The 20,252-nt window shown below is 53.3% G+C and overlaps 1 protein-coding gene across 1 annotated transcript in view; it reads right to left on the reverse strand.

Annotated features, from left to right (window-relative positions):
* SNED1 (sushi, nidogen and EGF like domains 1) overlaps nt 1-20,252 on the reverse strand; it is an 84,458-nt gene that overhangs the window by 21,131 nt on the left and 43,075 nt on the right. Inside the window, exons 13-25 of the mRNA XM_025888522.2 lie at nt 19,110-19,226; nt 18,806-18,922; nt 18,508-18,621; nt 18,053-18,226; nt 8,417-8,530; nt 7,979-8,092; nt 6,880-6,993; nt 6,216-6,512; nt 4,605-4,788; nt 2,669-2,781; nt 1,549-1,830; nt 326-470; nt 162-244 (exon numbers count right to left, since the gene is read on the reverse strand). Of these exons, the coding sequence (XP_025744307.1) occupies nt 162-244; nt 326-470; nt 1,549-1,830; nt 2,669-2,781; nt 4,605-4,788; nt 6,216-6,512; nt 6,880-6,993; nt 7,979-8,092; nt 8,417-8,530; nt 18,053-18,226; nt 18,508-18,621; nt 18,806-18,922; nt 19,110-19,226 (1,968 nt within the window). The remainder of the gene's footprint in view (nt 1-161; nt 245-325; nt 471-1,548; nt 1,831-2,668; nt 2,782-4,604; nt 4,789-6,215; nt 6,513-6,879; nt 6,994-7,978; nt 8,093-8,416; nt 8,531-18,052; nt 18,227-18,507; nt 18,622-18,805; nt 18,923-19,109; nt 19,227-20,252) is intronic.

The following is a 20,252-nucleotide window of genomic DNA, read 5'->3' on the forward strand; positions in this document are numbered from 1 at the left end:
GTGCAGCTGTGAGGGCCTGCGTGGTGTTGCATCCCTGCTGGAGGCGGTATCGGGCGCTGGGGGTGGTCTTTAAGTCCAGGTGTTAGGGGCTCGTCCCTCATCGTGCACGGGGACAAGGAGGAGGTGGCAGTGAGGCCCCTGGGGCTGGCCGAGGCACTCACGCGATCTCATGGTGGCCGATTTGCCAGGCAAGCCCCCAAACTTGGCACTCACTCGCCCTCTGCCGTCCACCAGCTCTGAGAACCTGCCAAGGGAGTCACCATGGGTCACCGCCGCGGAGTACATGCCTGGGCCACGCGCTCTGGGGGGATGGCCGAGGCTGCACCTGGGGCCCGGGGTCTGGGTTTCAGGCGCGTCGCGGTCACTGAGCAGGCGCAGCTCTGGCAGGCGTGCGGGCGGGGGTCTGTTTCTGAGCACCCGGGGATGCAGTCCCTCCCTGTGCCAGCGTCTGTCAGCGCCGTCCCTCGAGGCTGCAGGTGGGTGGGAGGAGTGGGTGGCTGCTCAAGTCTCGTTCTGCCAGGCACCCCCAGAGGGGAGCACTGGAGACGGCGTGCGCGGCCCCAAGGCCTCATGGTGGCTTTGTGGGGCCTCCTGGTGGGTTTGTGGCTTCCTAGGAAGCCCCAGGCCCTGCTCCCTGCCCACCCCCTGCATCCCATCCCAGGAGTCACAGGGCCAGCTCGTCTAGCCCACCCTGGACCCCAGATCTCCACCTGCAGGGCATGGCCAGCCACTTGGACCTGACAGAACACCTGCGAGAGGCCCCCCCCAACATGCCCGGAGAGTGAGGGCAAGGCTTCTCTGTGGGTCCTTGTGCCCTAACTGTGCCCCCCAGCCCTCCCTCAGGCAGGTGTGCCTGCAGCTGCGCAGGGTCTGACCCTCCTGCCAGGTGCCCATGTGTCTGCTCTCTGGCGCTTTGTTGTGGCCCAGCCACTGTCCGCCACCCTGCTCCCTGTTGCCCTCCCCGAAGCATCCATCCGGATGCACCATCTCCCCACAGCACGTCTGTGCTCCAGCATAGCAGCAGGGTTGTGCAGGATCTGGTGGGACCCTGTGGGCCTCCTGGGCACTGAGGAGCAGACCACATCCTTCGTGTGGCCTGAGGCTCTGCGCTCCTCAGCTGTTTCCCCCCTCCACCTGTCCACCTGAGTCTTCCTTCCTGCCTCTCCCAGGCCGCCCCTCCCTGTGGCCATCCTTCTGCCCAGAGGCTCCTTGTGGGTCAGGCCTGGCGGCAAGGCCACTCCCTGGGGACAAGGTCAGGAGCAATATGCTTATGTCTACAAATGCCCAGTGCATGGACCCTGCACTAACTGTCCATGAGTCCTTCCTTCCTCACCGATTTTCACACCCCCAAATTCTCCTGTGTGAACACAGTCCTGCTTTGCGGTTGTCTGATGTCACTGGGGCAGTGTCGCCTGTGCGGGCCCTGGGGCTGAGCTGTCCCCTGGGCAAGGATGCCGCACCCCAAGGAGGGCAGCCCAGGCCGCTGTCCTGCTGGGGGCCCGCAGTGGGCACGAGGGGCTGGGCTGTCCCTGGCAGGGCCGTACTTACAGGTGATGATGTAGAGGTGAGCAGGCTCGCTGTGCAGTTGGTCGCCCTCAGTGCTCTGCACGGCGGTCACCGACAGCTGGTAGCGCCGTCCTGGCAGCAGGTCCCGCACCGTGTAGGACGTCAGCCTTCCGTTAGGGACGTAGCGGCTCTTGGTGCTCTGGCTGGTGGTCACGTTGATGACGTACGCCTCCAGCAAGGTACTTGGAGTGGGGGTGTCCCAGACCACATGGGCAGAGGTGGCCGTGACTCTGGCAGCTGTCAGGTTTGCTGGCGGCAGGGGCCCTGATAGGCACGGAGCAGGGGAGGGAGGTGAAAGGGGCCACCACCGAGTTTAAAAAGATCTGACACGACTGCTGAAGTCTCCCGGAAGCCCCATGTTGTCATGATGGACAACCTGACAGTCCTAAAGGGTGATGTGGAGGGGTGTTTGCAGCTGGGTCAGCAGCAGCGCGTTCTTCTGCCCGAGAGGCCCCCCAGCATGCTGCCTGGAAGCAGCCACGGAGGCCCCGTCCCTGCGCAGCCTGTCAGCATATTCTTTTGATTCCTTAAGCCTGGCTGTGTGCACCCTCCCCTGGGGTGTGGGAGGGGGCCAGACGGGCAGGGAGTGGGCCGGGGTCCCAGCACTCAGGGTCAGCGCCAGGACTGGAGCCGGCCCCCCCCCCCCCCCCCGCCCCCCCGCCCATTGGCTGTCCGTGCGCCTCCCCGAGCCGGGCTGTTCTGGAACCTGAAACCGAGACCCTGGCCAGACCTTCCCTCACCACGCACCCCTCCTTGTTCACGGGTCCCCCTGGCGTGGACAACGTGGCACTCTGGCCCCCTCCATATTGGGGTGGGAGGGGTGGTGAGGGCCAGGCCTCCTCCCCACCAGATACCATGAAGATCAGGGACTGGACAGTGTGGACATTCACCTGCATGCCCTCTGGCCTTTTGCTTCTGACCCCTGTCTGGTAGGAGCCCAGGAGCCTTTGGGTGCTGGAAGCAGAGGGCTTCCTGGCATGCCCACCCTTCCTGGCGCCTGTGGGGAAGACCTCTGGTGTGCCAGGGCCGCTTTGGTAGGACTCAGGCTGGAGGGAGGTGAGAGCTTCCAAAGGTCCCACAGAACCTGAGGTCATGTACTCACGGGTCCACACGTGCAGTGGGGCCGAGGCCGGGCTCTCGGTGGGAGGCTCCTGTCCCCCAAGCCCGCTGAGGGCAGTCACCTGGATGGTGTATCTCCTTCCTGGCAACAGGGCCCTGGGGGAGGGAGGCCAGGGAGAGGCTCCACTGCCAAACTGTAACTCCTTCCACACAGGCGGGACCAGTTGTGGGTGGTCCTGCAGGTGGCCTCCAGATTGACCAGATTTGTGGCCTGAGACCCGTGTGTTCTTCAGGTGGGAGCTACTCCCTGGTCTGTCTGTCTAGTACAGGGCAGGGGTCAAGAATGGCCCACACCTGCCTGGGATGGCTATGGTGCAGAGACTGGTGTTCAGGCAGGAGAGGCCAGAAAGGGGCACTTGGAGGTCATTGTGCAGAAGAGGGTCAACAAGGAGGCCCCGCCGCCCTTCTGGGTGGCCCTCTGCGGGAGTTCCCGGCACCCTCATGGATGAGAGGACCGACCTCGCTGCCCCCACACCTCTGTGCAGCGTGGTTCATGCTGAGCACTTGCTTCCTCCTGGGTGCCCCGAATCAACAGCAGGCAGGAGTGCCCCGGGCCCAGCGCCCGATAAAAACCCTGGGCTCTGCGTCTCTCCTGGGCTCCCCTGAAGACAGCACCTCACGCCTGCTGGTGGCCTGTGTAACTCCAGGGGGAGGGGCCCCGGAAGCTCAGCCCTGGTCCCTCGAATTCTCTCTTCCTGTGCATTGTACCATTTCTCTGTTGTGAATCCCAGCTGGGGGGCATGGCCTCTGCTGAGTCTGGGGGGGCCCTAGTGAGTCACCGAGCCGGGTGGTCCTGGGGACCCTGACTCAGTCACCAAGTGCCCACCCAGGGCCTCACGTGTGTCTCTGTCACACCAGTCCTTGGAAGTGGGCAGGACATCAATCAAGAAAGGTCACAGCAACACTTAAAACACAAAGCAGAGTCTTGTTTCCAGCACAGCAGGCAAGCAAAATAGGGTCTTGGTGAGTCCGCCAACCAGAAATGAGCAACCGTGTGGGTGGCTCAGGGATCCGGACAGGACAAGTGCCCCGCCTGGCCTGGCTGGCCTGCCCCCGACCCCTGTCTGCCTTCCAGACACCCCTTCCCACGGCCACGGCCTGTGGCGGCTCTGGGCAGGATGTTGCTGGTCTGTCCCCGCAGAGCCAGCCTGGGCGTCTGCTGTGTCAGAGGCGCAACTGAATAGGTGGGGGTTTCCTCAACTGGAGCTGTGTTCACTCTGCAGGCACAGGGACCCCAGCCAGACTTCTCCCCACTCTCCTCTCTTCTAGCACTGCTCCCAGCAGGTGTCAGGAGCCTCCCTGGCTGGCGAGCCACCTCCAGTGGGCCGAGGCCGTGGTCTGAGCCTTCACTGTGGGGCCGTTCCAGCTTTTACTTCAGTCCTCAGCCAGTCTGAATGACTGACGTTCCTGTGAGTTGTATTTACTTTGTAGTTTTGTTTGTATTTGATTTGTAATAATTAAGCGTAAGATGTTTATATGCCTAGCTTAAGGTTCTAACATACGATTTGAACAATATAAAAATTTAAGGCAAGTATAGGGGTGCCCTGTGCCTCCTTTTCAGAGGGGCCCGCGTGACTCAGGCTAGGACAGCTCTGTGCTGCTCTTTGGGTGGCTCGGTCTCATTATCTGTGCAGGAGGCACAACCCCCCAAGTTTTAGAGCATTCCCTACTTTGTCAGGGCCCTTTTAAACACCTGTCTGGTAGCACCTGTGACGGGACAAGGCAGGACTGAGGCCTGGGACAAAGGGGGGCTCTGCCTGTCAGAGTTGAGCAGGTGCTTGGGCAACACAGGAGGTGCACACACCCCTGCTTCTCAAGGTGGGCAGGGCAGGTGGGGAGTGGCAGGGGAGGGGCACAGAGGGAGAAAGGAGGAAGCCCCAGAGCCCCGAGGGAAGTGAAGGCCGGCCACTTGCTCTTACCCGAACGTGAACCTGTCCACACTCTTGTCCATATCGGTGGACTGGTCCTCCTGGGCCTCAGGATGCCGGATGGACACGCGGACACTGCTGACGGTGGCGTGACGGATCCTGTGCAGAGCCCACCGCACTGAGATGGTGCTGGCTGTCACGTTGGTGACCTCAAGGCCCTCAACCGGGCGGGGTCCTAGGGGGCAACAGGCCCCTCAGCTGATGCTGGCACCTCCTCGCTCCAGGGGAGGGCAGGGGCTTGAGACCATAAGACAGGGCTCGGGAAGTGTGCTGGGGGGTCACCGAGAGGGGCCCAAACGAGGTGCCGGCCCACCTGGGCTTGCTGGTGCGGCCTTCAGCCACAGTGGGACTAGGGTCAATTGGACAGGCTCCTGCCTGGGGTGGGGAGTGCAGGCGGCTCCCCCAGAGGCCTGCGGTCTTGCCTGTTTAGACATGCCAGGCGGTGGGGCGGGGCCCTTGGGACACACGGACCGTGGGGCCTCCTTTTTCTTTTCCCTGGCTGTTTTGGCTGCACTGGACAGTGAACATTTGGGCGATGCTGGGGCCTACCAAGGATGGAAGCTGGGAAAATCCTGGGCTACCTTGGGGAAGGGTCTGGGTGAACCACAGGGGCCGGGAGGGGAGCTCTTTTCTCCTGACAGTGAGGTGCCCAGTCTGTTGGGCAGTGGTCCCTCCTGCCCACCCTCGTCTCCCGGGGAGACCCCACCCTCACTCTGTCGGTGGAGGGCTGGGGATGCCATTTCTTCGTAAAGCCAAGCTCAGGCTGAGCCCGCTCTGCCCCACAAGCTCACTCAGGTCCTCCTGCTGGCCCAGGAGCATCCTCAGTGCCTCGGCCTCCCCCACCTGTGCTGAGTTTCTCATCTCATCCCTCACTTGGCCCTCAGTGTCCTCAGGGCCAGTGTCTGGTTCGGGCTGGCAGGTGGCCCTGGGCACCTTCGTCCCCCCACAGAATTCCTGTCCGTGCCTCTGAGCGTCCTCGCCTTCCCCAGCCTGAGTCCCCGCTGGCGAGTCCTGGCTGTCTGGCTCCACAGTGCTCCTGGGGCTGGCCCTGCCTGCCTGCTTTGACCTGTGCCAGCACCCGGTACGGTGGGAGCAGACCCCTTGTGTGCTGGCCACACTCTGAACCCCTGCCAGCTGCCCTCACAGGCCCTCCGTGCTGCCTAGGGGACCACTGCCCCATCCGTGCTCCATCCTCCAGCATCTAGCACCCCCTCCCACAGTCTCCCGCGGTCCCATGGCCTCTGCCCACCATTGGTTCCCCCCGCTGGAGGACCAGGTCCTCCCCTGTAGATCCCAGAAGCAGATGACCCTAGACTACGCTTCCCCCTCCTGTGCAGCTGCACCCCCAGAGGCCCCTTCCTGCCGGCCCCCTTCTCTAGAACTACCACCAGCAGGCTTCCTCCCCACCCCCTCAGCGTGTTGGGGTGACCTCCTAGGCCCCTTGCCTGTGCCTTCAGCACCCCCAACATGGGCTGGCCCCTGGCAGGTGCCTTCTCGGGGAGCCCACCCTCCCCCGGGCCTCACTCCTAAGCCCCGGCGCGTTGGGGCCCCTGGCCAGTGCGCCTCTCCGGTGGCCGCAGACACATCCAGGTGGGCACTCACGTGTGCGGGCGAGCAGCAGCACCGGCCTGCTGATGTCGTTCTTGTTGTTGGCGTTGCGCTTGACCGAGAACACGGAGATGTTGTAGGCTCTGCCGGCTGCGAGGGCCCGCAGCTGGTGCGAGGAGCGGCTCCGGTCCACAAAGTCTGTGCGGCGGTAGGCACCGTCCGAGGAGGTGTAGGTGACCGCATAGCCGTCGAGCATCTGCCTGGCGGCCTGGCCCTCAGGTGGACGCCAGGAGATGGAGACCCCACTCTCTTCCACTCGCTCCACCTTGAGGGCCGTTGGTGGGAAGAGCTCTTCAGGGTTTCCGTCAAGAACAAGGGAAGGGGGTGGTCAGCTGTCAGCCACGGAAGCCCTGGCCCCCAGCCAGACGTCTCACCTGGTGGCTCTGGGGTCCGCCACCCCCGGCGGAGGTGAGCAACTGCAGGTGGGGAGCCAGCTCCTGTTGCCACAGTGGCCCTCTCCACCTGGTCTCTGGCCAGGGCCTCCTGGAGGGTCTCAGGTGTGTGTGCACAGGTGACTGCATGCCTCCTGGGCCGCTAGATACCCCTCCCTGCTTCTTGGGAAACTAGATGCTCTGCCCTGGGGGGTGCTCAGCACTTGGGTCTGTGCCCTCTGAGGGACGAGGGGCTGCCTCCTATGCTCGCACCTTTGCCACCTCACCTTTGGCACAGTCCTTGCCCGTGTAGCCCACTTTGCAGGTGCAGCTGTGGGACCCATTGCTGGCCAAGCAGTAGCCGCGGCCCCCACAGGGGCTGGAGAAGCAGGGGTCACTCACTGGGGAAGAGGAAAGGAGCAGTGAACACTGGGGCCTTACCCGCTCCCCCAGAGGGACCCCTGCTCTCGGGGGGGCACAGGTCCTTCCTGTGTAGGCATGTTTGTGGGGTGGATGTGGGTGGAGCCATCCCAGGCAGCGATTTGAGGAGGTGAAGGAGGGGAAACGCAGGGCTTTCCAGAGCTCTCATCAAGAGGCTGGCTCAGAGACAGAGCCCGGTCATCCCACCACCACTCCAAGCCCAAGTAGCCTGGCAGGCGGTGACTCAGGGTAGGGTGAGCACAGTGCTGCCCCTCCTGGGGAGAACCTGGCAGCCAGGGCAGCCTCCCTCTGCCCCGGGGCTGTGGGCACCCAGGGGACCTGAGTTCCCTAGGCCAGGGCCAGGGCCCGCAGTTTCCCACTGAAGCCACAGGAGCTCCCTTATCACTGTCACGGCCACTAACCTTGGTCCTCCGTGTGTGCCCTCACCCACCCCAAGCTTCTGCAGTGAGACTCCCTGGCCACAAGCAGCCCCCATGGTGCTTATGCCTGGGCTCCCAGGCCCCGCAGTCCCTGGGCCCTAGGCCTTCGACCTCCACCCCCCCTCCCCCGAGTTCAGCCTTCACTGCCCTGCAGCCCCGCGCACCCCACCCAGTAGGGTGCTGCCAGCCAAGCCCAGCCTGGGGGCTAGGACATGATGTGCCCCCGGGGACACACCCATTCTAGGAGGAGAGCTGAGACCAGCAAATTGAAGAGACAGTTGCAGAGAGTGGCAAGTTCTGTAAAGGAGGAAAATGTGCGGAGAGTTCCCAGGTGTGTAAGGAGAGGTGAGCACGGGGACGCTGGGGCTGCAGTGAGCTCCGCCCGTCCATGGGGCCAGCTTGTCTCGGGTGAGGGGGGCCATTGGAGGGGCAAGTGCAGGAGGCGGGTAGCTGGCATCAGGGGACCCAGCAGAGGCCAGAGGACAGGGCCTCTGGAGGAGTGGGGGCTTGGCCCCTGCCTCCCTACCTGTCTCACAGTGGTAGCCGAAGAAGCCCTCTGGGCAGACGCACAGGTAGGCCCCGCCATCGTTCTCACATCGGCCTCCGTGCTGGCAGGGGCTGGAGTGGCAGCCATCCACCTCTGGAGAACACCCAGAGAGTCGGCCAGAGCCGCCAGGGGGTGTCTGGGGGAGGGAGGAGAGGACAGCGGGAAGAAGGGAAGGGGGATCGAGGAGAGATGCCGGGTGGGGGGGGGGTTGCTGGGGAAATCCCCCTCAGCCTCGGAGTTCCCCTCCTGGGGTGCCTCCCCCTGCCCTGGGGCCAGGGGCCCAGCCATGTCCCTCTGCTCTCCGAGTGGCCCAGGGTCTACGCTTGTTCAAAATAGGTTTGTCCAGGATGTCCAGGGCATCTCGAATGTGGGTGAGGGCCCAGCCACTCAGGGGACCCAGCCGAGCACAGCCCCTACCTGTCTCGCAGTGGACTCCAGTGAAGCCTGCAGGGCACTGGCAGACAAAGGCCCCTGGGAGGTCCCTGCAGGAGCCTCCATTACGGCAGGGCTGCGCTTGGCACTCGTCTGTCTCTGCAGAGACAGGACAGGAGGCTGCAAGGCCCTACACAGGCTCCATCTAGGTGGGACGCAGGCCCTACATGGCCTACACAGGACTGCACAGCCCTGTGGGGGCTCTACGCGGACCTCCAGGGCCTCCACAGCCCCCGGATTTCACGTGTGTGCTGAGGCTTTAGCCTGATGCCCACCCTCTCCACTGTCTGCCCTACAAAGGCCCTACCCCCAAGTCACTTCAGCATTTCACTGCCCAGGCTTCTCAGGGGCCTGGACACATCTTGGGCCTGGCCCTCCCTGGAGCAGGGCCTCTGTCTCAGGGCTTAGAGCCCTACCCAGGTGTGATGGGTACAGGCTCATCCACCGGTGTACCCCGCAGGCCTCCCCTCCCTCTGCCGGCTTGGAGCCCAGGGCCAGGAGTCAGGGTGTGACTCTCTCCACCCCACCTCCTCTACCGCTGGGGCAGAGGCTGCAGAAGGCAAGAGGAGGTCAAGGTCAGCTTGCTCCCCCGGGGGGTGGAGGTTGAGATGTTTACAAAGAGAGGCAGGAGTCAGAGAGCAGGCAGTGCTGGGCCAGGCAGCCTGGGGGAGGCTGGGAGGGGGTCGAGCTGCGCCCTGCAGTCTTACCCAGCGCAGGGGCCTCCTTTGTGCCTTGTGAGGCAGGAGCCCCCATGCAGGCACGGCTGGGAGGCTGGGATCCGCACTCAGCAGCTTCTGAGAGGGGAGCCCAGGTGCACAGGCACCAGGAGGGACCCCAAGAACAAAGGCAGTGATTGGAGGCAGTGGCTCGGAGCCAAATAAGATGGACATAAATTAGCTTTGTTCTGAGGAGCCAGACAGAATTGTCCAGCACCCCTCAGTGCTTGGAGAGGCCCGAAACACCCTGGAGAGGAAGAGGTGGGCAGTGGGCCCCAGGATGGGGGATGCTCATCATGACCTTGAGGACTTCACTGCAGCGGCTGCCAGGTGGCCAGGCCCCCTCTTGCCAGTTCCCCATTCACAGCCACCACATATGAAATCACTGCATTTGGGGACGAGGCCTTCACTTTAGAGTATTTGCCACAGGCTTGTTTTTTATTTTAAACTGGGAGCCGTGCTCTGGAATTCAAAATCTTCAACTTAGAAAAGTTTAATTTTAATGCTTAAAATGTAATGAAGTAGATAAATGGTAGTGAATAAGACACCCAGGAGCTAGAATGCTCACTGGCTCATCTGGTCACACGCACTTCCCCACCCTTGTGATGTGGATTTCTGGGGTTATGTCTTCACCTCTTTAGTGTTTTAATTGTTTATAAACTACCTAAACAATGTATGGTTTTGTTTTTGCTATTTATGAATTTTATTAAAAGGATATTGTGATACCAGTCACTCAAAATGATACTAATGAGCTATCTCCATGCTGTTGTGGGTCTCTGTGTGACACGACAGTAACAGAGTCCACGGCGGGATTCTACCGTACTCTGTCCCTTCTTGTTTGGTGGGTGTTTGGGTTGGTTTTAGACTTTTTGTTATTTTAAAAAATGCTTTTATTTCCTTTCATAGCTCTTGGTGTAAATGTGCCCATTTTCTTAGATTTAAACCTAGAAGTGGAATCTCTGGGACACAGTTTCTATGCCTGGTCGAATTGATAGGCAAGTTGCCAAACTCTTTTCAAAGTGTTTGTATTAATTTACACTCCCTCCAGCAATTTGTAAGAAATCCTGGTGATCCACAGTACCACCAGTAGATGGCTTCTTAGTCTTCTGCACTTTTGTCAGCTGAATGCACCGCACTGTGGTTTTGATTTGCATTTTGCTGATTACTAATATTTCTCTTTATTTTTGTCAGCTTTATTATCTCCTCTTCTATGAAAGGCCTACTACATGTGTTTTGCCGATTTTCCTACTAGGTTGATGGTTCTTTCTTATTGATTCATAGAGTTCTTTATAGATTCTTGAAACCAGTCATATATATATATCTTTTCCTGGTTTGTAGCTTATATCCCACTTTCTTCCTTAGGGCTGATGATTTTAAGTTTCTAATTCTTATATAGTCAAATTTGTCCATTTTTTTTTCTTTTATAGTTAGGGATTTTTTTGTGGCTAAAGAAATCTTTCCTTATCCCAAGGCCAAAAAGATACCTATATTTTCCACATAAAATTTTATAGTTTTAGAAAAACATTTAAGTCCTTAATTAATCTGGAATGAACTCTTATGTGTGGTGAAAAGTAGGGCGATGTAATATTTTTCTAAATGCATAACCATTTTTTTCCAGCTGTTGTGAAGATTGTCTCATAGGATTTATAGTTTTAGTTTTTACACTTATGTCTATAATTCATTTCACATATATAAACACTTACCATATTTGGTGCTGTTATATATAATATTGTGCATTTTATCTTATTTTCCAAGTGTTCACTGGTAGACTGTGAAAATATTAAGGTTTTGTATATTGTCCCTGTTCTGTGGCTCACTTGAATTTGCTTATTTATTATATAGCCTTTTCTTGTAGAACCTCTTAGGATTTCCTATGTGCATGACTATGTCATCTTTCATCCAGTAGATGTGGCTTTTATTTCCTTTCCTTGTCTGTGGCCGTGTCTGGGACCCTCCAGGACAGTGCAGGAGGGAACCGGTGACATGGACACACTGCCTTACTACAGCGGTACACCTCTCACCCCGAAGTACATTGTTAGCTGTTGCTGTTTCATGGATACCCTTCATCGGGTTAAAGACATTCCTCCTATCTACTCTTAGTTTATTAAGAGTTTTAAATAGTAATTGAATATTTTCCGATGATTTTTCTGCATCTATTGAAATGATCCTATGGTTTTCTCCTTCATATCCTAATATGGTGAATTACACTTACTGATTTTCAGGTGTTAAACCAATCTGTATTCTTGAGATAAATCCCACTTGGTCATGATATGTTATCCTTTTTATATAACAATGTGTTTGATTTAGTAATATTTTGTTAGGATTTTTATGTCCATATTCTTGAGGAATATTTGTCTGTAATTTCATTTTTTTTTTCTTTTTTTTATGTAGGCTCCACACACAGTGTGGAGCCCAGTGCAGAGCTTGAACTCATGTCCCTGAGATCAAGACCTGAGCTGTGGTCAAGAGTTGGATGCTTAACCCACTGAGCCACACAGGCACCCCTAAGTTCATTTTTTTTTTTTTTTAATAACCTCTCTGTCTTGTTTTGGTATCAAGACAATACTGGTCTCACAAAATGAATCAAGTGCTCTTCTTTCTTTATTCTCTGAAGAAGCTTGTGTAGGGTTAGTATTCTTTTCTTTGGTGTTTGATAGAATTTATCAGTGAAGCAATCCAGTCCTGCCATTTTCTTTGCAGAAAGGTTTTTAAATTACATATTAAAATTCTTTAATAGATATGGGGCTATTCATATTTTCTATTTATTCTTCTGTCATTTCTGGTAATTTGTGTCTTTCAAGGTATTTATCCCTTTTCTTTAAGTTGTCAGATATACTGACCTCAGCTGGTTCACAGTATCTCTTCCTTGTCCTTTAAATGCTTGTTAGGATCCTTAGTGATGTCTCCTCTTTCATTCTGATACTGCTAATTTTTCTTTCTTATTTCTTGATCAGTCTAACTAGAGGTTTTTCAATAAGGAACCAGCTTTTGGTTTCATTGATTTTCTCTGAATATGTCTTTTATAATTATATTTTCTAATTGTTGATATATTAAAATGGAATTTTGTTATAATTACCTATATCCAGTAAACATGCCATATTTTCTCTCATTTTCAGTAGTTTGCTTATAGATTGAAGACAACCTACCGCTTATAGATTAAAGTTTGCGTATAGATTAAAGACAACAAATACTGACATTCTTACTCCCTACCTTCATATTTTCATGATTTTAATTTCTTTTTCTTACTTTATTGCATTGGCTAGTACTTCCAATATAATATTGATGAGGCTTCGTGACAGTGAGCATCCTTGTCTCCATTTTTTTTTTGAGAGGGAGAGAGAGAAGTGGGGAGGGTGTAGAGGGAGAGTAAGAGACAGAGAGAATCTTGAGCAGGCTCCATGCCCCAGCGTGGAGCCCGACACAGGGCTCGATCTCACAACCCTGAGATCATGACCTGACCTGAAATCAAGAGTTGGACGCTCCACTGACTGAGCCACCCAGGCTCCCCTCATTGTCCCCAATTTTAAGAGGAATGTGTTTCTATTTAGGATAGTGTTTATTTGAGGTTTGAGTAGAGGCACAGTAAAACTGCCCCAGAAGCTAATTTCCTTCCCCCTGTTGGTAGCTCAGCATGACTGAGTCAGCTCAACAGAAACACAGGTTTTGAGTATCAGATCCTGCCTCTGTATAACAAGGATCAGGAGACTCATTGTTCCACAGCTCTCTTGATGTAACCTGTACTTCTTCCTCTATGAATGTGTGAAGTGTTACTGCTTGGCCACACATAGTGTGACTAGTCTGGCTATGCCTGGCCTAAGCACACCTCTCTGTGGGATGATGCACACTTCGAGGGTTATGTGGGCTCTGCTACATCTCTCTTTTAAGTTTTTCCTCCAACAAATCCTATATATTTTATACTGCATGGTATTAGAGGTGTTATGTGCATGTGTGATGTGATTTTTATCTGGTAAGGAAATACTTTTTTATTCCTTATTTGGTATATAATAAATATAGATATTTATAGATTCTAAATAAATTAAGAATTTATTTCACGAATGGGTATAAATTTTGTCAAATGCTTATGCATTTATTGAGATACTTATATGCTTTTTATCCTTCAGTTGGTTAATATAGCAGGTTTTCCTAATATCAAACTATTCTTGCAACAGTCCAGCTTGATAATGGTATATATAGTCTTTATAGACTATTGAATTTCTGCATCTATGTTCATGTTTAACAGATCCATCATTTTACTTTCTCCAACTGTCCATATCTGGTGTTGGTATCAAGGTTATACTGGCCTCACAGAATAGGTTGGCGCATATTCTTTATTTTTTACTCTCTGGAAGAACCTGTATAATGCTGCAATGATCTGTTTCTTGGCAATTTGGTAGAATTTACCTATAACATCCTGGAGTTTCTTTGTGGGAAAATGCTTTAAGTACGCTTCGATTCCTTTAGACATTTATGGGATTATATAGGCTTTCTAAATTTCCTTGAGCCATTTTTGGTAAGTTATATTTTTCTATGAATATTATGTCCATTTCTCCTAAGTTTTCAGATTTACTTGTAGGCTAGTTGATGGTATTCTCATTATGTTTTTAATCTCTGCTCTATCTGTGGCTCTGTCACCTTTTTCATTTATAAGGATTTTTATTCGTGCTCTTTGTTTTTCTTGATTAGTTGATAGAAGTTTGTTCATTTTCATAGGGTTTTCAAAGAACTAATTTTGGTGTTCTCTTCTCTGTACTTTTGACTTATGTTTCATTAATTATGGCTCTTACTTGTATTGCCTTTTTCTTTCTACTTTCTTTGTATCATTTGTTGTTCTTTTCCTAACTTCTGAATTCCGACATTTAGTTCATCAATTTTTGAACTTTTCTAACTATGTACTTAAAGTTCCCACGAAGCATTGCTTTTGCTGCATTGGACAAGTTTTTGTATAGAAAATGATCATTAATATTCATTTAAAATTTTGTCACTGTCCATATTTCTTCTTTGATCCATAAGCCATTTCAAAGTATCTTTAAAATATATAAACATGAAATTTAAAATTTATCTTCTTGTCCTTAATAACTTAATTTTTTCTGTGTGTTCAGAGAATGAATTAGTTCAAATTGTTAGTTGTATTATTTGAATTTTCTTTTTGCTGATTTTTTTTTTGGGGGGCTTCTTAACCTGAATTGAGAGAGGTGATTCAAAATTTCATAGTATTATGGTAAATCTGTCAGTTTCTTCCTGCAGTCTGTTAATTTTTGTTTTATATGTATTGACCCTATTATATTAGATGCTTGAATGTTTATAATGATCTTCTTGGTGAATTGGAACCAATTATCATTGAAAGAGACCCTCTCATCCTTAATGATGCTTTCCATCTTAGAGTCTATTTTGGCTGATAATAGTGTAGCTAAACCTGCTTTATTTTGATCTGTATTCACCTGGTATTTTTTCCATATTTTTACTTTGTCTTTTTAAGTTTATGATTTAGGAGTATCTCTTATAAGAGAGTATAGCTTGGTTTTATTTTTTAAAGATTTATTTATTTATTTTAGAGAGAGGGGGGAGGGGCAGCGGGAGAGGTAAAGAGAGAATCTTAAGCAGACTCTGTGCTGAGCACTGAGCCTGATGTGGGGCTCAATCTTACAACCCTGAGATCACAAACTGAACCAAAACCAAGAGTCGGATGCTTAACCAACCGAGCCACTCAGGGGTCCCTAGCTTGTTTTGTTTTGTAATTAATCTGGCAATCTGTGTTTTACCTGGAGAATTTAGCTCATTCATATTTGTCTGCATTTTTTTCTATCATAATCTTAATTCTGCCACTTTTTTCTGCTTTTTTCCTCTCTCCTTTTAGAGAGTGATAGACTTTCCTACAATATTTGATAATCCTCCCTTCTCTTACTGCTTACAGAATATTCCAGGTTTATCTTACTACTCGAATACTATCTCCAAAAAAAAAGACCCTTTTTTGGTAAGTCTCTGAAGCTGTGTTTGCAAAGGGCATTTTTTATTATGCTCTCACATTTGAATAATAGTTTGAATAAAAATTTTTAGGTCTTAAGTTTATTTACTTCAGTATTTATCTTGCTTGGTATTTGCTGAGCTTCTTGGATTTGTGGGGTGATGTAGTTCTTCATTTTTAGAAAATACTCAGTCATTATCTCTTCAAATATTTCTTTTGCCTATTCTGCTTTCTCTTTCTGGGACTCCAGTTATGTGCTTGTTTGTTTGATATTTCCTACAGATTTCCTATGTTCCATTTAAAAAAAGTTCATTTATAAATCATAATTCATTTCTTCTTTCTGATCTTTGGTTTGAAAATTTTGTTGACTTGTCCTTGAGTTCTGTGACTTTTTCTTCTGTGGTATCCATTCTATTAGTAAGCCTATCCAATTTACTCTTCATTTCACATGTTGTATTTTTTATTGTGTTACTTTTAAAAGTTCGCTTTCCTCTGCTCAAATTTTCTATTCTCTCATTCATTTTGCTTCTCTTTAACATATTTATAATGGCTATTTTAAAGTCCTTGTCTGCTAATTCAAACATGCGGGTCATCTGCATGTCTGTTTCCATTGACTGTTTCTTCTTGAGATCATATGTCATAATTTCTTGCTTCTTAGACATACTGTATCCAAGAACAGAGAGGCCAAAGTAGAAAATACATACCCCTAGGATGGCCATGCTCTAGTCTGTGTCAGACACCTAGCCTGAACAGCTGATCTCTGATATCATCCAGAGGCGAGCTGGGCTGGGCCTGGTGTACAGGGCTCATTAGTGCCAGTTCATGACTGGTTTTAGATTCTTGAGGGTTGGAACAGACCACTCCCTCCAGGTAGACTGGGGAATCTCAGCCTTGTGAGGCTATGAAATCTCTCTGCTTTCTAGCCCAGCCACTGGCTTCCCATGCACTTAGTAAAAATCCTGTGGGGGAGAACTGGTGGGTGCTGAGCACTTGCTCTGCATTTGGGACTCCTGATTCCAACCCAGCATGCTTGCTCACATGGTCATTGAAAACTTAGTTGGATTTCCCCAGCTCCTCACATTGCTCTGTCCACAGTGGATTTGCTCCTGGGGTGGCAGCTGCCATCAGTCTTTCTCACGCAGAAAGGGCTCATCTGTACTTCTAGCCATACTCAGCAATCTGATAGGTTAAATGGTATTTTACAGGCTCTCTGCTTCCTTGATGTTACAGTGAGAGTGATGGCGTTTTGTGACTGTCTCCATGCTCACTGAATGGATCTCTGGGGTATTTAAAATCTACCATTTAATTATCTTATATCTGATGTCACTGTTGAGAAGTCTGGTGCCAGTGGGATTATTGTTCCTTTGAAGATTCTTGTTCCTTTTTTCTCTAGATACTTTAAGAATTTTTTCCTGTTTGTCTCTGATATTCTTAAATTTTGCTATAATGTGCTAATATTCCTCTTTTCTCCTGTTTGATGTTCTGGGGCCCTTTCAGCCTGTGGTGGTTCATCTGTCATTCTGGAAACTGAGCTCCATAGTGGTTCCCACATTTAATTGTGTTTTTATTCTTCTCTTGTCTGGGACTCCTGTTACCTCGGCGTCGGCTCTTCTACCCTCCGCAGTGCCTACACCTTCACACAGACCTCCCTTCTCTGTGGGACGAGTCCTCAGACTGGTCTTTTGGCTCAGTAACTTAGCCTTCATCTGTACCCATTTGTAAATTGTGTCTGTTACTTCGGCTATTACAGTTTTCCAGTCCTTCTCTTTTGTTAAAAATGATTTATCGACTCTGTTTCTTATGACCACTGCCATGTTTCCTTCCGTATACCTGTCATGCTTACATATATGCTTGTCCATCTTCTATACTTCCGCTCCCAATGGTATATGTTGTTTGGACTTTATTGTTAACTATCTTTGGAGAGGGCTGGGCTTGGATAGATAGGAGGACAGGAAAGACACTTGGGGCCAGGCAGCCCCCATCTCCCTTCCAGAATTCTTCACCTGCGTGGGGCCTCCCAGCTTGGGCTTTGCAGGGCATTGGGACAGAGCAGCATTGTGTGCCCCACCCGTCTCTGGGTGCTGTCGTGGTCCCTGAGCTACTTTGTTTAAAAATCCTTGTTTTGGGCACCTGGGTGGCTCAGTCGGTTAAGCGTCTGCCTTCGGCTCAAGTCATGGTCCCGGAGTCCCGGGATTGAGTCCCACATCGGGCTTCCTGCTCCGGGCTTCTTGCTCCATGGGGAGCCTGCTTCTCCCTCTGACTCTACCCCCTTTTGTGCTCTCTCTCTCTCAAATAAATAAAATCCTAAAAAAAAAAAAAACCCTTGTTTTGTGAAAGATGTGTTAAATTCACGCAGGTTTTCTGATGAGCAGAGTTAGGGATGCTTAGGCATAATGCAACACACCTGCAGTTGTTTTAGTGGCCCTGTGTCTGCAGGGGCATCAGTGGGGGGGCCCTGCCTCGAGGCCATGCACCCTGGCACACTGTGGGAGCCTGAGGTGATGCTCTCTGAAGCAGCACTCCTCAAATGGCTCTGGGGGTCCTGGGGGCCTTGTTCAAATGCAGGGTCTGCTTCCATGGGTCTGGGTGGGGCCAGGGCCAGGGGCAGGAGACGGGCCCTGAATCCTAATCTGCCTCTTGAGGACTCTGCCCTTGGGCTACCTCCCGGCCTCAGCTGCTTCATCTGCAGGGTGGGCATATGGGTTGGACGCCCTGCTCTGAGGACAGGGAAGCCCTTAATGAACAGTCCTGAGTGGAGCTGCCACTAGTCCTCACCACCTTTCCCCACAGGGTCGTGGCCTCACTTTGCGGGAAGGTGGGGGAGGGCCAGGGTCAGAACTGTGGTCCCTGTGCTCCCCTGAGGGGCCCCGGGGAGGAGGGTGTGGACCCCACTGGCTCTGCCCGCCTGCCCGCCCTCCCTGCCTCGGAGGGCCTGCAGATCACCGTGGCACTGTGGAGGTTCGCTCCAGACACCCTGCGGCTGGCAGACGCGGATGTGGCTGGGGGAGCTCAGGCTGTAGCCTTGGTCACACTTGTACAGGGCCACGGAGCCCAGCCGAGTGCCGTTGAAGCGCAGCGTGGCATGTTTCACCTCCGCTGGGGGGCCACAGTCCACCTCTGCAAGGACACAGAAGCCCTGTCCTGCACTGGGGGGCACCTGCCTGAGGCCCCTCCCTCGACTTTGCCCTCTGCCCCAGCAGGCCGCAGGGCCTGGGACCCCTGCGCCCTCACAGCCCCCCCCCCCCCAGGGTGAAAGTGTCTTGACTTCCAGGGGTAGCTGCCCATCGTCCTCTCCCTCTTTCCCCTCCCTCCTCTCCGCTCCCTGTCTGGCCCTGCTCTGCTCTTCTGGGATTAGGAAGAAATCCCACGCCTTCCACCCCAACCCGCAGCCCTCTCACCCGCCTGGCACCGGCGTCCCATGTACCCTGCTCGGCAGCGGCAGGAGAAATCTGGGCCCAGGTCCTCACAGGTACCCCCATTCATGCAGGGGCTCCGGAAGCAGGGGGAGGGGGCTGCAAGGACAGGGGGGGTCATCGTTGCTGTGTCCTCCCCAAAGACCTCTAGGCTTCATGGGAGCTCTGCCTCCCACTCCTCCAAAGCAGGGCACCTCTGCCCACTGGGAGCAGATGGGGCCCCCAGGTGCCCTGGCTGTGCTGCTCCCAGCCGGGCTAGTCCACTGGCCTCTGCCCACCTTACCTATCTCGCAGTGCCGCCCGGAGAAGCCTGGGGGACAGTCACACTTGTATTTGCCAATGTAGTGGAAGCAGGTGCCGCCGTTGTGGCAGGGGCCCGAGGCACAGGAGTCCGGCTTCCCTGGAAACAGAAGGCCCCTATGGGAGTCAGGTGTCATGCACCCACCACCCAGCGCCCCTCCCCTGATCGCCAACATCCCAGAACTGGTGCGCCTTCAGGGGATTCTCCTGACAAGCAGACGCATGGTGGCTGGGTGGGGGCTTGGCTCCCCCGATCCAGGCTGACTCCAGCTGGCAGGGGGCCGCACCGATCTCGCAGTGCCTCCCGGTGAAGCGGTAGGGGCAGCTGCAGTGGTACTCGCTGCCCGCCTCCCTGCACGTGCCCCCGTTCCGGCAGGGCCCCGAGCTGCACAGGCGTGGCCGGGCTGTGTGGACAAGGGTAGGGAGAGACAGAAGCGGGTGAACAGGGCCGGCCTCCTGGCCCTGCAGCACCCGTGACACCCTACTCACATCTTCTCAACCCGTAGGCCCTATGGGCCCAGAAGTCGCAGGCCCTTGGGGGCCCTCTGCCCACCCATGCTCTTCTATCTGTCCCAGACCCTGGGGACCACTGGGCCCTTTCTGGTGGAGAACTGGCCTGCGTGGCAGAGTGCAGCTGCCCCTGATAGGACGTTGGAATCCACCGCAGTCTGATTTTTGTTTTCTGTGCCTCTAGTGGCACCAGGGCATTTTCTCTGGGTCCTAACATGTTCCCAGGGCCCTGAGGGGCTCCCTTGCAGTGCCTGTGCTTGAGGCATCTACATATTTAAAGGCACAAACAAATCCAGTGGTAGGTCTGCCCCTCCACCCTGAGGAATGGCACCTTCAGAGGCCCACAGAGTTTAGATCCTCAGCTTCCTCGACATTCTTGGGAGCAAGGTGCAGCAGGAAGGGGGCCTGCCTGCAGTGCTCAGCCTTTCTCTCTCCACCACTCCACACCCTGCAGGACCTCACAGGCTGCATGTCCAAGTTTCGCCCCCCCTCCCCCCCCAAAAGCTGCCACCCTGTGTCCCCACTTTGGGATGCCTTTGTTGGAGGTGGACCTTGGCCACGCATGCAGAGACCAAGCCGGAGGGCTTCTCTTTGGAAACACCCTCCTCCTGCAGGGGTGGCTGAAGCTGTGGGGGTTCCGTGTGTCAGAGTAGCCGGGACCTGCCCTCAGGGCCACCGTAAGAGCAGAAGAGACTTCCAGGTAAAGCCGCTGAGGCCTCTGTTCTCAGGACCAGCGAGGGCAGCAAGAGGCCCAGGGGGTGTGTGTGGCCCAGGTGCTGAGCTCCGGGAGCCAGGCCTGTGGCCCGCTGGCCTCTGATGAGGGGCACGGCGTCTGAGTGCTCGGAAGGCACAGGCCGGGGTGGGCGCTGGCGGCACATGGGTGCCGCCACGTTCCCTTGGAAGAATACATCCGCTAGTAT

Source organism: Callorhinus ursinus, unplaced genomic scaffold, assembly GCF_003265705.2.
Source record: "Callorhinus ursinus isolate GAN/ISIS: 27379988/994484 unplaced genomic scaffold, GSC_fseal_2.0 scaffold96, whole genome shotgun sequence".
NCBI lineage: Eukaryota > Metazoa > Chordata > Mammalia > Carnivora > Otariidae > Callorhinus > Callorhinus ursinus.